Source organism: Hipposideros armiger, unplaced genomic scaffold, assembly GCF_001890085.2.
Source record: "Hipposideros armiger isolate ML-2016 unplaced genomic scaffold, ASM189008v1 scaffold_1176, whole genome shotgun sequence".
Classification (NCBI taxonomy): Eukaryota; Metazoa; Chordata; class Mammalia; order Chiroptera; family Hipposideridae; genus Hipposideros; species Hipposideros armiger.
In genome coordinates this window covers 343,403-358,219 of record NW_017732526.1, presented here as the reverse complement: position 1 = coordinate 358,219, position 14,817 = coordinate 343,403, and the positions used below count along the sequence as shown (strand labels likewise).

At 40.4% G+C, this 14,817-nt stretch overlaps 1 protein-coding gene across 1 annotated transcript in view; it reads right to left on the bottom strand.

Annotated features, from left to right (window-relative positions):
* Positions 1–9,213: 9,213 nt before the first annotated feature.
* Positions 9,214–14,817, bottom strand: part of ZNF133 (zinc finger protein 133) — a 39,613-nt gene continuing 34,009 nt past the window's right edge. Inside the window, exon 4 of the mRNA XM_019632805.1 lies at positions 9,214–11,126. Within this exon, the coding sequence (XP_019488350.1) occupies positions 9,526–11,126 (1,601 nt within the window). The 3' untranslated portion in view covers positions 9,214–9,525. The remainder of the gene's footprint in view (positions 11,127–14,817) is intronic.

The window sequence follows — 14,817 nt, the reverse complement described above, 5'->3', positions numbered from 1 at the left end:
CTTCTGGCCTGCAGAATTTGTGTAGAAAAGTCAGCTGTTAGTATTATAGGAGTTCCTTTGTATGTAACCTGCTGTCTTTCTCTTGCTGCTTTTAGGATTCTGTCTTTGTCTTTAACCTTTGCCATTTTAACTATGATGTGTCCTGGTGTGGACCTGTTTGGGTTCAACTTGTTTGGAACTCTCTGCACTTCCTGGGCTTGTATGTCGATTTCCATCACCAGAGTAGGGAAGTTCTCAGTCATTATTTCTTCAAATACATTCTCAATCCCTTGCTTCTTCTCTTCTCCTTCTGGTATTCCCATTATGCGAATGTTGTTGCACTTGATGTTGTCCCACAGGTCTCTTAAACTATTTTAATTGTTTTTTTTTAATTCTTTTTTCTTTTTGTTGTTCCAACTGGGTGATTTCTGCTATTTTGTCTTGTAAATCACTGATCCAATCCTCTGTTTCATCTAATCTACTGGTGATTCCTTCGACGGTGTTCTTCATTTCAGTTATTGTATTCTTAATTCTATCTGGTTGTTTTTTATGATTTCTGTATCCTTCTTTATGGCCTCCCTAAGTTCCTTAAACATTCTTATTATCAGCATTCTAAACTCTGTCTCTGAAAGGTTGGATACCTCTGTTTCATCTGGTTCCATTTCTTGAGGTTTCTTCTGATCTTTTACTTGGGACATGTTTCTTTGTTTCTTCATTCTGGCTGTCACTCTGATTGCTTCAATGTAGTATATCACCTAAAAAGAAAAAAAAAAGGAAAGAAAAAAGAGAAGAAAAAAACAGAAAAAGAAAAAAGAGAAAAAGAGGGAAAGAAGAAAAAAGGGAAAAAAAAGAAAAAAGAAAAGAAAAGAAAAGGAGGGGTGTCTCTGCCTGCTTTAATCTGCACACCACGTGGTCAGCAATAAAGAGACTCTGGGAGACTGAGTACCAGCTGGTGGGGGGAAGGGCTCAGTGCATCATGCGCCAACCTCCCTCTAGACTTGAAGTGAGCTTCCCGCAATTAGTTGCTGTGTGCTCTGAAACTGTGCTCACCACCAAAAATCCTCACAGGTTGTTGCGGGCTGTCTGCTGCTGAAAAAAAAACCCTCTGTGGCCTGTGGAGTTAGGGGCCAGGCACCAGGGTATCAGGGTGACCCTGGCAACACAGCTCTAGGTGGGTGGAGCAGGTCCCCAATGCATCACAGGATGTGGTCAGTGGCCCCTACCAAGTCAGAGCAGCATGCACTCCTGCATCAGCAACCAGCCCACACAAACTCGCCAGGGAAGCCCCGGCCGAATCACGTAGGCACACAACTCATGGCCCTACACTCCCAGGAAAACTCTTAGTCTCAGCCTATCCCAATCAGCTGCTCGCAGATCAGGCCGAGTGGCCGGACAGCCAATTGCCACCCAGGCAACTCTGCATGCGCAGTGCGGAAATCGGGGACCTAAGGCGATTCGCGCACTTCCAGTTCTCAATAAGCAGTCTGTTGTAGTCGGAGCGCGCTTGCCAGGCGGTTCCCTGGCTACGCAGCACAAGCAGTGCGGAGGGTGGGGATCCAAGGCCGCATGCGCGCGCGCGCACGCATGCACGCACGCACGCACACACGCACACACGCAGTCCTACGCCAATTCCAGCAGACAAATGTGGTCCCAGACCTGAGCCTCTGTGAGAGGGCCCAGCCCTGAAAAAATGGCATCCTCCTGTGCACTACTCATGTGCAAGCTCCACACCAGGGGAACAATGGTCCCCAAAACCTCCAGCTCCCGTGCCAAAGGCACTCAGTTCAGTCCTTCCCGCAGGCTCCTGGGCCCCGCTCACAAAGCTACTCCCTCCACGAGGAACCAGGTGAGTGCTCACCAGCGAGCGAGTTGTTTCTCCAGCTGCCCTTAGCTTCACTGAGTTGAGCGAAGAGAGTCCTCACTATTTTCTACTTCCAGGTATTGTAGAACTCCTCTGTCCGGCAACGTAACTCTGGGCTGGTGAGCGCGGTGTGGGGCCGGAGGGTATCTCCCCCAACTGGAGAAGACTCCCCACCTCTGAGGTGTCCCTCACAGGGTTCTCCCTCTCTTGTCTCTGCCCCTCCTACCAGAGTCGACATGGCCTCCTCTTTAAGTCCTTCATTTAGAGGTTCTGTTCATGTAGTGTCCAGGGAACTTCCGAGGTTGAATGTCTTATAAATTATTTGTAATTTTGGTGTGATCCTGGGAGGCAGTGAGCACAGAGTCTGTCTATTCCTGAGATGTAAATTTTTGTTCAAAAAGCTTTTAAGTTTGATGTAATCCCATATGTTTATTTTTCCTTTTACTGCCCTTGCCCAAGGGGATATACAGTAAAAATATTACTCAGGGTAATGTCTGCACATTTACTCCCTATATTTTCTTCTAGAATTTTTATGGTTTCATGTCTTACATTTAATCCATTTTAAATTTGTTCTCATATATGGGGAAGGAGGTGGTCAAGTTTCATTTTTGTGCATGTTAGCCCAATTTTCCCAGCACCATTTATTAATTCTTGCTTCCATTGTCATAGATTAAATGACCATAAAGGAATTGATTTATTTCTGGGCTCTCTATTCAGTTCGATTGATCTATGTGTCTGTTTTTAGGCCAGGACCATTCTGTTTTGATTACTGTAGCCTTGTAGTATGATTTGATGTCGGGTAGCGTGATACCTCCCACTTTGTTCTTATTTCTCAAGATTGCTGTGGCTATTTGGGGTCTTTTATGGCTCCACATAAATTTTAGGATTATATGTTCTATTTCTGAGAAAAATGTCATTGGTAGTTTGATAGGAATTGCATTGAATCTATATATTGTTAGGTAGTATTGACATTTTAACTATATTAATTCTTCCTACCCATGAACATGGTATGTGTTTCCATTTATTTGTATCTTCTTTGATTTCTCTCTTCAGTGTCTTATAATTTTCTGAGTATAGGTCTTTTACTTCTTTGGTTAAATTTATTCCTAAGTGTTTTTTGTTTTTGAAGCAATTGTAAAAGGGACTGATTTCCTGATTTCTTCTTCTGATAGTTTATTATTGGTGTATACAAGTGCAACTGAATTCTGAATATTAATTTTGTATCCTGCTACTTTACTAAATTCATTTATCAGTTCTTATAGTTTTTTGATGGAGTCTTTGGGCTTCTCTCTATATAGTATCATGTCATTTGCATATAATGACAATTTTACTTCCTCCTTTTCAATTTGGGGGTCTTTTATTTCCTTTTCCTGTCTGACTGCTGTGGCTAGAACTTCCAGAACTATGTTGAATAAAAGTGGTGAAAGTGGGCAACCTTGTTCTGTTCCTGATCTTAAGGGGAATGGTTTTAGCCTTTCCCAATTGAGTATGATGTTAGCAGTGGGTTTATCATATATGGCCTTATTGGATAATTTTTAGTATATAAATATTTTTATGAACTAGGTATTCAATACTGTTGAATAAATGTGAGAAAACAAGAAAAAGTATCAGAAAAATGAAAGAAACTCTAGCCTCAAGCCAAAGAACAGATATTATGTGTTAATAGCATATTCAGCCTCACACATATTCAGAGATATTAATTCCCTTGGTAAAGACATTTTCAGGGCCAGCAGAGTGGCTCAGCTGGTTAAGAGCGCGCTTGGGAGTGGCAGCTCTGAGCAACAGGGCTGCAGTTTGGATCCCACATTGAAGGCCAGTGAAGCTCGCCCTCTATAGCTAAGATGATGAACAACAGCTTGACCTGGATCTGGGCTGCTGTGAGTCACCGGCGATGGCATAGGCTGCAGCAGGGGCTGCAGTGGGCTGCTGTGATCTACGTGAGTGGCTGGCAGTTAGCGTGAGTGGGCGGCAGCCGGTGTGAGCTGCCAGGAGCTGCTGTGAGTGGCCGACCAATGACCAGCGACCGATTGTCTCACCCTGGAAGAGCACAATGATCATACCAACATGGGCCAGTGAAACGATGTCCTCCACAACTAGACTGAAGAACAAAAACAGCAATTTGTCTACCTGTCTGTTCCCCTTACCCGATTCCCCAACGCTGTTCCCCTCCCAATTCCCCAATAAAATCTTAAAAAAAAACACCACATTTTCAGATACTGAGAACTATTTATATTGGGATATATCGTATAAATCTATTTGTACACTTTTTTTTTTCACCAGTACCTATCCTGATCTAAACAGTATTTAACTTACTGTTTCAGGACTTGAAAACTATCAAACAATAACAACAAGAAAAAAAACTTATAATGACATCTATGATTTAAGAAAATATTGATGGAAAATATAATATTTTCAGACCATTTTAAAAGAATAATTCTGCATAGGATTTGTACCCAAAATAACCTAAGGTTTGAGGCAAATTTGAATGAAGAATCATATTTCTGGTCCATTTTGAAGAAAAAACAGGCTTGACTCATGTTCAAAAAAAGTCTACAATTTGAATATAGATTTAAAATCTCATATTTTGGGGCCATTTTGGGAAAAATTGTGAATAATTCATGTCCAAAACTTTGCAAAATTTAGCAGATTTAGATATTTTGCATTCACACTGTTTTAGAAGAAAAATGTGGCATATGATTATGTCCAAAAATACATTTGGGGCAAATGTGGATGAAAAACCATCTTTCTGAACTGTTTTGGAAGAAAAAATTTCATGGGACTTATAGCCAAAGAAACCCACTTTTTGGGAAAAAAGCTAACATAGAGCTTATGTCCATGAAACTGCATTTTGGAAAGAATTTGGATGTAAAAAGTATTATGTTTGGGGGCCACTTTGGAAGAAAATCTGACACAGGACTTATGTCTAATAAACCTCACCATATTAGTATATTTTAATAAAAGGTAACATTTTATGGACATTTGCAAAGAAGCATCTGGCACAGGGCTTGCCAAAAGCACTACAATTTGAGGACATTGGGTAAAATGTCACATTTTAGGCCACACTGGAAGAAATTTGGCAAAGGAAATATGTTTAAAAAACCTCTAAAAAATTATTTGAGCCAATTTAAAAAATCACATTTCCAAGTCATTTGGGGGAAAAGTCTTGCTAGGATTAAGTCCAAAAGATGCCAAGATTTGAGTGAATTTGGATAAGAAATCACATTTCCTGCATATTTTAGGATAATCTGTTGTAGGATTTACTTTCAATAAGCCCCCAAATTTGGGCAGACTGGGTTGAAAATATCATATTGCCAGGGCAAGTGGGAACAAATAGCTGGCATATGGCTTATTTCCTAGAATTTTGCTATTTACATGAAATTGGATTTTTATTTTTTTATTTTATTTATTTATTTAAAATTTTATTGAGGAATTAGGGGAGGGGAACAGTGTTGGGGAAGTAGAGGGGAACCAGCCAAGTTGTTGTTCTTCAATCTTCGTTGTGGAGGGCGCCAGTCTCCATCTGGCTGCCCATTGGCAGCTCATGGTCTCTAAGCTCAAGGTGCTATGTTCAATCTTAGTTGTGGGTGGGCGTAGCCACCATCCCATGCGGAAGTCGAACCAGCAGACTTCTCCTTAAGAGCGCACGCTCTATCCACTGAGCCATCTGGGTGGCAGCTCAGCTCAAGGTGCCAAGTTCAGTCTTAGTTCAGGCAATCTTGTTGTTATACCAGCTGAGCCATCCTGCCACCTGTTGGCAGCTCAGCGACAGCTCAGCTCAGGCACAACGTCACTGGCCCATGTGGGAATCGAATCAGCGGCCCTGTTGCTCAGAGCTCGCGCTCTTGAGCCAACTCTTAACCAACTGAGTCGCTCGGCCGGCCCGAAATTGGATTTTAAAAATCATGTTTCTTGTCCATTTGGGGAGGGGGGGAGTATTTGACAAAGGATTTCTGCTCCCCAAAACCAATGATTTGAATGAATTTTGATGAAAAAGTGTATTTTTAGGCCATTTTGTGAAATAATGTAGCAGAGAATTTATAACCACAACACTAACAATCTGAGCAAATATAGATGAAAAAAACACATTTTTGGGTCATCTTAGAAATATCTGGCATAAGAATTATTTCCAAAACCCATACTATTTAGTGAATTTGGGTAAAAATTGATTGTTCAAGACCAGTGTGATATTATGGCCAGAAAATGTCTTTCTGGGTCATTTTAGAAGAAAAATCAGGTTTAGCTGCAAAAATTAAACTGTTCGAGTGAATTTAGATGAAATTAGATGAAAAATTGCATTTCCTGGGTTATTTTGGAAGAAAATTCTGCTGTAGGGCTCATGATCAAGCAACTCCATTGATTACTTGATTGCTGTGGCTTTAGTAAGTTTTGAAATTAGTAAGTGTAAGTCCTTCACTTCGTTCTTCTAAAAATGTTCTTTTGCTTCTTTTTAACCTAAAACAGCACACTGGATATAGTGGTCTCAGACTGTTTTCCCCAACCCTCCCCTCACTGATTAATTTTGGAGATCCTCTCATTTACATACATAGAGATGTTTCTCTCATTCTCTGACAACATAACATAGTTTTATTTGTGCCTAATTGACCTTTATTTAATGAATTCCTCTATTAGTGAACATTTTTCTTAACTAAAATTTTAAGTTACTACTGCACTAAAGAGCTTATATAAGCCATTTTGCACATGAATATGTATAGGTATTGAATAAATTTCATTAAGTGAGATTATGGGCTCAAGGGGAATATAAAATTTTAATTTGGGCAGATATCATCAAGTTGTCCAACCATAAGACTTGTGTCAATTTGTATTCTTAAGACTAATGTATAAGTGTACATGCTTCCACAGTCTACAATTGGTATGTTTTAAAATATTGTCATTTTTGCCAACCTGCAAATGATATATCTCTGCAAGGTTTTCATTTGTATCTTTACTGACATTAAAGGTATTTTCAAATGAAAAAAACGACTTCCTGTACTGTGATTTTTCTGAGTCTGATCAGTCTGAGTCTATTTTTTGTTGCATTCTTAATTTTTAAAACTCCATGTCTAGAGATACCATGCAGATATCTCTCTAATGTGGACCACAATATTTCCCTCCAATTTGTCTTTTGTTTTGGCTGAAAGTGGGTTGCCTTGCAGCATTTATTTTTGTGTAGCCAAACCTGACCTATTTTCATTATGGCTTTAAGATTTTGAGTCGTAGAAGTCAGTCCTATGCTATAAAGGTGTTGCAATGATCTATTATTGTATAACATGCAACACTAAAATTTTGGGCTTAAGATAACCACTTATTATCATTATCCCTCATAGTTCTGTAGGTTGACTGGGCAGCTGAATGGTTCTCATTTAAGGTCAGAAGGCTTGACAGAATGGGACTTCCAAGATGGCTCAATCACATAACTGGAGTTGATGTTCACTGTTGGCTAGCTGAGCTGGGGCTGTTGACCATAGTTACTTTACTCATGAGGCCTCTCCATGTGGCTTGAGGTTTCCACAGTATGGTAGAGGGGGTTCAAAAAGTAGAATCTATAAGGCTTCTTATGAACTAGCATCAGAAGTCCCACAATACCTCTTCTCCTGCATTCTATTGATCAAGCAAGTCACTAAAGCTAGTCCAGACTCCTGGGGAGGGTAACTAGTCTCCATTTCATCATATACTCGTATGGATGAGATTATGTGAGAAGGAATTGATGATGTCCATCTTGGAGACTATCTCCACAATCCACCCTCTGAACACCAAATTTCATGTCCATCCCATGTGAAATATACACTCATCCTTCAGACCCCCAGCCTTATCCCATTAGGGCACTGGCTCAAAGTTGTGTTTAAATCAGGTCAGGGTATAGATGATGCTTTATCTGAAGACTTGTGACTAAAGAAGCATATCTAACATCCAATGTTGATTCAGAGATAGGATAACCACAATAACTACTTCTATTCGAAAAATGGAGAAATAGCATATACACACACAGCAGGCACTGGTTCATACAAATTCTGAAATTCAACTGAGTACATGCCACCAGCTCTTTGATTAGTGCCCAGTACTTCCCCTGGGGAGTACTTCTCCATGGCTTTTGTGTCTACACCCTTGAGTTATTCTTCCTTTTCTGTAAGAAATGACCTGTGTTTGCAGCTTAGATTTCTCAGCCTGCCTTCCTGCCCAGAGAGATTTTTTCTTTGTCATTCTCAGACTATGCTGTTTTTCCATTACAAATATCATCGGTTGCCCATGCTTCTTAATGAAGTTCACTCCATTAGAATTAAACCACATCTACAAAGCTGTTCAAGTCAAGCCCCTCTCTGGTTTGGGTTGAATGTCAGGGTGCTATAGGATGGTATCCTCAAAATTTATAGAAACCACTTTGTGCAATTGAGAGGGTCTAGGAGCTGCAGTCTTAAATCTTCTGACATCTTATTATAAAAAAGGGTCTTACAGCTGCATCCCTGAGAGATCTTTACCTTTAAAGCCACTTGTTTTGGCAGAGCCTTTGGACTGAAACAATGGAGGAGGTATGGTTAAGAATCTGTAAATATCTTCAGCCTTGTAACTGGAGAACTATTGAGGGTGTGGGCCTAAGGGGCCTAGACCAGTTATTAGATGGCTGACATGGAGACTGGGCCTAGGATGTAGTGCTAAGGAGCATGATTGTTTAAGTTCTAAGCCCTGGTATTACAGGACTGATTTGGGAGTGCAGCTTTAAGAGTCTTTTCCCTGTTGTTAAAGGGCTGAGAAGAGAAGATAGTTAAAGGTGATTATATTATTGGAGTGCTGATGAGGTAGTATAGCTGGGGTGACCTGATATGGGTGTGACTGAAGATCCAAGACCCTGATACTAAATAATTGCTTGGTCATAGCTCTAACACCAAGCTCTGGGACTTGAGTGTTGGGGACAATGTATTGTTGAGGGTGTTGAGGGGGTTCCATGATGGGAGAACCAGGGACTAAGGACTGAGAAAAAGCAATAAAGGTGGTTAGTGGATGATTCAGCAAAGGCAACAATAAACATCTGAGAAGTAAGAGGAGAGGTGCAAGCGAGAGCTGTCATAGAAGCCAAGACAAGAGGGTAACTGCCGATGAAAGTGGACTCTAGCGGAAGACTTGTTTTCTGGAAGAAACCTGGAAGATTCCCTCCCCTCACCTGAAATCCCTGAACACAGTTCCTAGATTCTCTATCTAATACAAGGGACCACTTTCCAATCAATATACTAGTGACCCAGTTCTTATGTCTTCCAAGGAACTGAATTCTTGTGGAATAGCAGACATTGGAAGAGTTCAAGATATCTGTACCACTCCATATTCCCTATCTTTACAAATGCTTGAATGAGGTACACAGCCAAGGTTACAGATTTGTAAAGAAGCAAAGTTTATTAAAACAAAAGGCCACAAAACATGAAGATTTAATGTGGAGAAAGTAAGCTATGTCAAATGTCCTTTGACCACTTATGGAATGCATTTTTCTACTCCATTTCATGAAACTGTAAAGATTTTGATTTAGTCCTCGCCACCGTCTTCACTTTCAAAGACCATGTAAGGGATCAGAAGATTGCCCCAAATAGAGAAGAGGTTTGAGAGTCAGGCTGGAGTGATGGATTGTGGTAGAGAGATTTCATCCTCCTGTGTCTGTTAAGGAGAGACTTCCAGCTAAAGCCTTGCCCACAGGCCTTGCAAACCTAAGGCTTCTCTCCCTGGTGTGTCATCTGATGTGAGATGAGGTGTGACTTTTGGATAAAGCATTGGCCACACTCTCTGCATACACAAGGCTTCTCTTTTGAATGTACCCATTTATGTGTAATTAAAGCTGACTTATTGCTAAAGCCTAGTCCACACTGCCTGCACATGTAAGGCTTCTCCCTCAAGTGTTTCCTCTTGTGCCTGATGAGACCTGCCTGGTGACTGAAGCCTCGCCCACACTCCCTGCACACATACGGCTTTTCCCCTGAGTGTGTCCTCTGGTGTGCAATGAGGTTTGACTTCTGGCTGAAGCCTCGCCCACACTCCTCACATACCATGGGCTTTTCCCCTGAGTGTGTCCTCTGGTGTCTGATGAGATTTGATTGCTGGCTGAAGCCTCGCCCACAATCCTTGCACATGATGGGCTTATCCCCTGAGTGTATGTTCTGGTGTCTGTTGAGGTGTGACTTCAGAGTAAAGCCTCGCCCACACACCCCACACACATAAGGCTTCTCCCCGGTATGTGTCCGTCTGTGTGAGATGAGGGTTGAATTTTGGCTAAAGCTGTGGCCACACACTCCACACACATAAGGTTTCTCCTTTGAGTGTGTCCTCTGGTGGTTGACAAGGGTCGTCCTCTGTCTAAAGCATCGCCCACACTCCTTGCAGGCATAAGGCTTCTCGCCCGAGTGCGTTCTCTGGTGTGAGATGAGGTTCGACCTATCACTGAAGCCTAGTCCACAGTCACTGCACACGATGGTCTTCTCCTCTAAGTGTGTTCTCTGGTGTCTAACGACAGCTGACTTCTGGCTAAAGCCTTTCCCACATTCCTGGCACACATAGGGCTTCTCCCCCGAGTGTGTCCTCTGGTGTATGATGAGGTTGGATTTCTGACTGAAGCCTCGTCCACACTCACTGCACATATAAGGCTTTTCGCCTGAGTGTGTCCTCTCGTGTATGATGAGCGTTGACTTCCGGTTAAATCCTCGCCCACACTCTCTGCACACAATAGGTTTCTCCCCCGAGTGTGCCTTCTGGTGCCTGGCAAGGCTTTTCTTTAGACTAAAGCCCTTCTCACACACCCCGCACACATACGGCTTCTCCCCTGAGTGTATCCTCTGATGACTAAGCAGGTTTGTCATCTTGCTGAAGCCCAGTCCACACTCTCCACAATTGACTGTTCCAAAACCTAAGACTTCTATCCTCTTCAGCAATTTGTCTGTTTCCTCAGGATTCCCCGCCTGAGTGGGGCTGGCTTCTATATCCACTCCTTTGATGCCATTCCTAGAGCTGACTGGCTGCCTTTGGGGTGGCATGGAAAATGCTGCTAAAGTCCTTTTCTTTGTCTTTCCAAATGAAAGCTTGGCTCCTTCTCTCTCTTGACCTTCTGCTTTTTCCCTCCAGGAACTTGGATCAGAGGCTTGTTCCTGCTTCTTCTGGTCCCCCGGGCACAGATCCCCTGGCTGGATATGATTTCCTGCACACAAGCATGGGAAGATCCAGGGGGGATGATTGCACAGCATGTGCTGCATGTGGAACTTATGACTGGAGAAATCCGGAGGGCAGAAAGGACAGAGGTGGAGTTCTTGCTTTGGTTCTGCTGCAGAGAGAAGAGTCTGAGTCAGAACTGAGACTTGGGGCAACCCAAGCAACTCTCCTGACTCTGATGGATAAGACTCGATTTACTGTTTTTCCAAATGCTTAAAACTTAAATGCTACCCAATCAAGACTTCTTCTACATGACCTACTTTTCCAGCCCATCACATCTTACAATTTCCATTACAATCCAGAAAACCCACTCCTAAGCCTATCCCATGTATCAGACTATACAAGCATCACAGGCAGTTTTGTCTCTATAGGGCCAATATACAACAATGTTTTTTCCCTACTACAATTATCTTCTAACTAACCACCACCACACTGATATAAACTGTGTCCACAAGTATTTTCTTTGACAGATATCTAACCACAGGACTCATGTGGGTGGACATGTCCTATCTTTCACTATTTCCCTAAGAGGACAAAAGGATAGATTGAGAGAGTAGTCATTCAGACAGGAGAACCCCTAGTGTAGGAAGCAGCACAAAAGAGTGGGTAATGAAATCATTTATGAGATACCTGAATTAGAGTTTCCCCATTCACTAACAAATATTTATTAGAGGATTATTTTGTACCAGAATGCCTACAAAGTCAGCTGAAGGCAATAAAAGACCACACAATTTGAAAAAACAGGTACAGGTCTTACTGGATCTACCTGAACACTCTTTCCTTGATCAATGAACTGAACTTTTACAAACCAACTATGTGCACATCTCCATTCCAGAATTATTCCACCCTATATAAAATACTAGTGTATTTGGAGACAGGGCCTTTAAAAAGGTAATTAAGGCTTAAAAAGCTCATAAGGGTGGGGCCCTAATCCAATGTGAGTGGTGCCCTTATAAGAGGAGGAAGAGATAGCAGGGATGTGTACGCACAGAGAAAAGGGACGTGAGGACATAGTGAGAAGACAGACATCTGCAAGCCAAGGTGAGAGGCCTCCTAAGCAACGAAACCTGCCGACACCTTGATTGTCCAAGAACTATAAGCCTTCAGAAATGTAAAAAACTTCTGCTGTTTATGCTACCCAGTCTGTGGTATTATGTTTTGGCAGCCCAAGCTGAGGCAGATTCTCTACTTTACTTCCTTCCTCTGCCCTGACCTCTCCTATCACTGTAATCAAGCACCTATACATCTGCCCCATAGTCAGCCCCTAAGTAAGTCCTGTGAAACTTATCAATTATTACGGTAAATGTGAAAGGGGTACAATCCCTATTATAAAAGACAACACTTGGTTTGGCATAAAATGTAATGCCAGCTACATGCTGCTGCTTAAAAGGAGAACACCCAAATCACATTATTTTTATTTAAAAATAAAGGAATGAACACAGAAATACCATACCAAAAAAATACACTAGAAAGTGGGTACTAAGACTAACCAGAAAGAATGGGAAGTTAAACAAATATCACGTGGAAAAAACAGAATTTTAATGTTAAAAACTTCATTAATAAATGAGATTAAATTGTCATGAATCTTTAACAGTTTACTGAAGTGAAATATAAGGCAAAAACTTATAAATAAATGTCGAGTTTGATATAAACTACAGTAACATTGAGGAGCTTTATGACTCTTCCTAGCAAATAAAAAGGACATAAACAACCTGAATAATAGGAATAATTTCTATTATACTTGCTATATTCCCTCAATTCAAGGACAATTAATTGTAAGGCTTTTTTTAAAATTAAAAAAAACAGAAATAGAAAATTTCTTACATAGAAAAAAAAACATATACTTTTTTGTGCATGAGACATTTATAAAATTGACAAAAGTATTTTAAAAATTAAAACACATACACATAATTCCTTCAAGTTTTCTATACCATTATAATTTTAAAATAATGCCAAGTAGAAAAAAAATTCCCAGAAACCCTTGCCCCACTCTCTCCAATTCTATTCCCACCAAGGTAATCACTAGTTATGGTAAATAACAATACAGACTTCTATGTTCACATAAACATATCAGTATACAGTCTTTCACACACTTCCATTTTTAAACAAAAATCTGAACAGTGTATATCTTCTGCAAATTTTTCATTTAATAACATATAGATTAAGTATCTGAGTTTTCTGTTAAAGAAAGTAAAGGAAAATTGATTCCTCATTAATGAACAGATAGAAAATATCAAACAAAAACAGAAAATTATAATAAAAGTAAATGGAAATGACAGAACTAAAAAGTACAATATCCGAAATGAAAAATGCACTGGCCAGGGGCTTAACAGCATAATGGAGATGACAGACGAGACAGTAAGCTTGAAGACAGATCAACAGAAATCATCCAATCTGAAGGAATAGAGAGAAAAAATATTTTAAAATATGGATAGGCTCCTTAACCTATCATTGTGGAACAATACCAAAAGGACTAATACACATGTAATTGTAGTCCCAAAAAGGGAGAAAGAGAATGGAGCAGAAAAAAACATGTGAAGGAATGATGTCTGAAAATTTCCCAAATTTGGCTCTAGCTGTAAATTTACAGATTCAAAAATCTCAAAGAACCCCAAGGAGGAAAAATACAAAGAAAAGCATGCTTGAACAGTCACATCACAGTCAAACAACTGAATACCAAATAAAGGGAAAACTTTGAAAGTAGCCAGAGGGGAAAAAAAGGGGGTAGCAATTCCGGAAATGACAGTCTATGCCATTGGTGAATTGTATTAAATTTCGTCACTCAGATGCTTCAATATTGAACAGGGGAACAACATCTTTAAAGTGCTAAAAAAATAAACCAATCTAGAATTCTATATCCAGTGAAAATATCCTTCAAGAATGAAGGTGAAATAAAGACACATTCAGAAAAACAAAATATAGCAAATATACTGCCACCTGCACCACAAAAAAAATGTTAAGTGAGTCCTTTAGGCTAAAGAAACTCAGATCTCCAGGGGAAAAAATGAATAGTATAGAAACTGGTAAGTTATCTGGATGCATTTAAAAGGATACTTTTTTCTTGATTAAAAAAATACATGAGTGTTTAAAACAAATATTTTAACACATTGAGGACGGGGCATTTAAATTGTTTAAATTCATGTTCCCGGGGTTTAAACCATTGAAATCAACTTTTATACTGTTTCTTTAAAAATTTATAACAAATTTGCTAACTATTTTTGTGAACTAAAATTTTCAAGAAATACTCACCAAAGACCCTAGTAGTGCTTGAGGGTATGATACCTCTGGAAACATTCCCCCTTGTGGAGTGGCACTAAGCAGAACTTGCAGATGTACCGAGTTTCACTTCTTTTTGTGGGCAGCACAAACATGGAACCTCCTAGCAGGACATTTTCTTTTACCCCATTCACTTCCAACAATTTTCTCTAGCACATGTTTGCGCATATCACCAGAAAGTCTCCCAGGGGGTCCTCATGAGACACACGAGGGGTTTGGGTTGATGTTCCTGGGAGTGCTGCATATCTGTCTGTGTCTGAGTCTGTCTCCACCTTATCTGTACCACAGTCTTTTGCCACTTGTAGCAGAAATTCTTCATATCTCATTTTTGATGTAGGGTTTAGTTTTTGATAGATTCAAAAAGAATTGAAAAGTGCACAATTTATAAGCCAAAATGCAACTTTCTTTGGCCATTTCACTGTTTTTCTCAAGAGAGAATAATAAGACAAGTACTGATCTGCCCTATCAACACCCTTCATGAACATATTATACTGAAAAATACAAATAGGTTTTTTCTTTACTTCTTC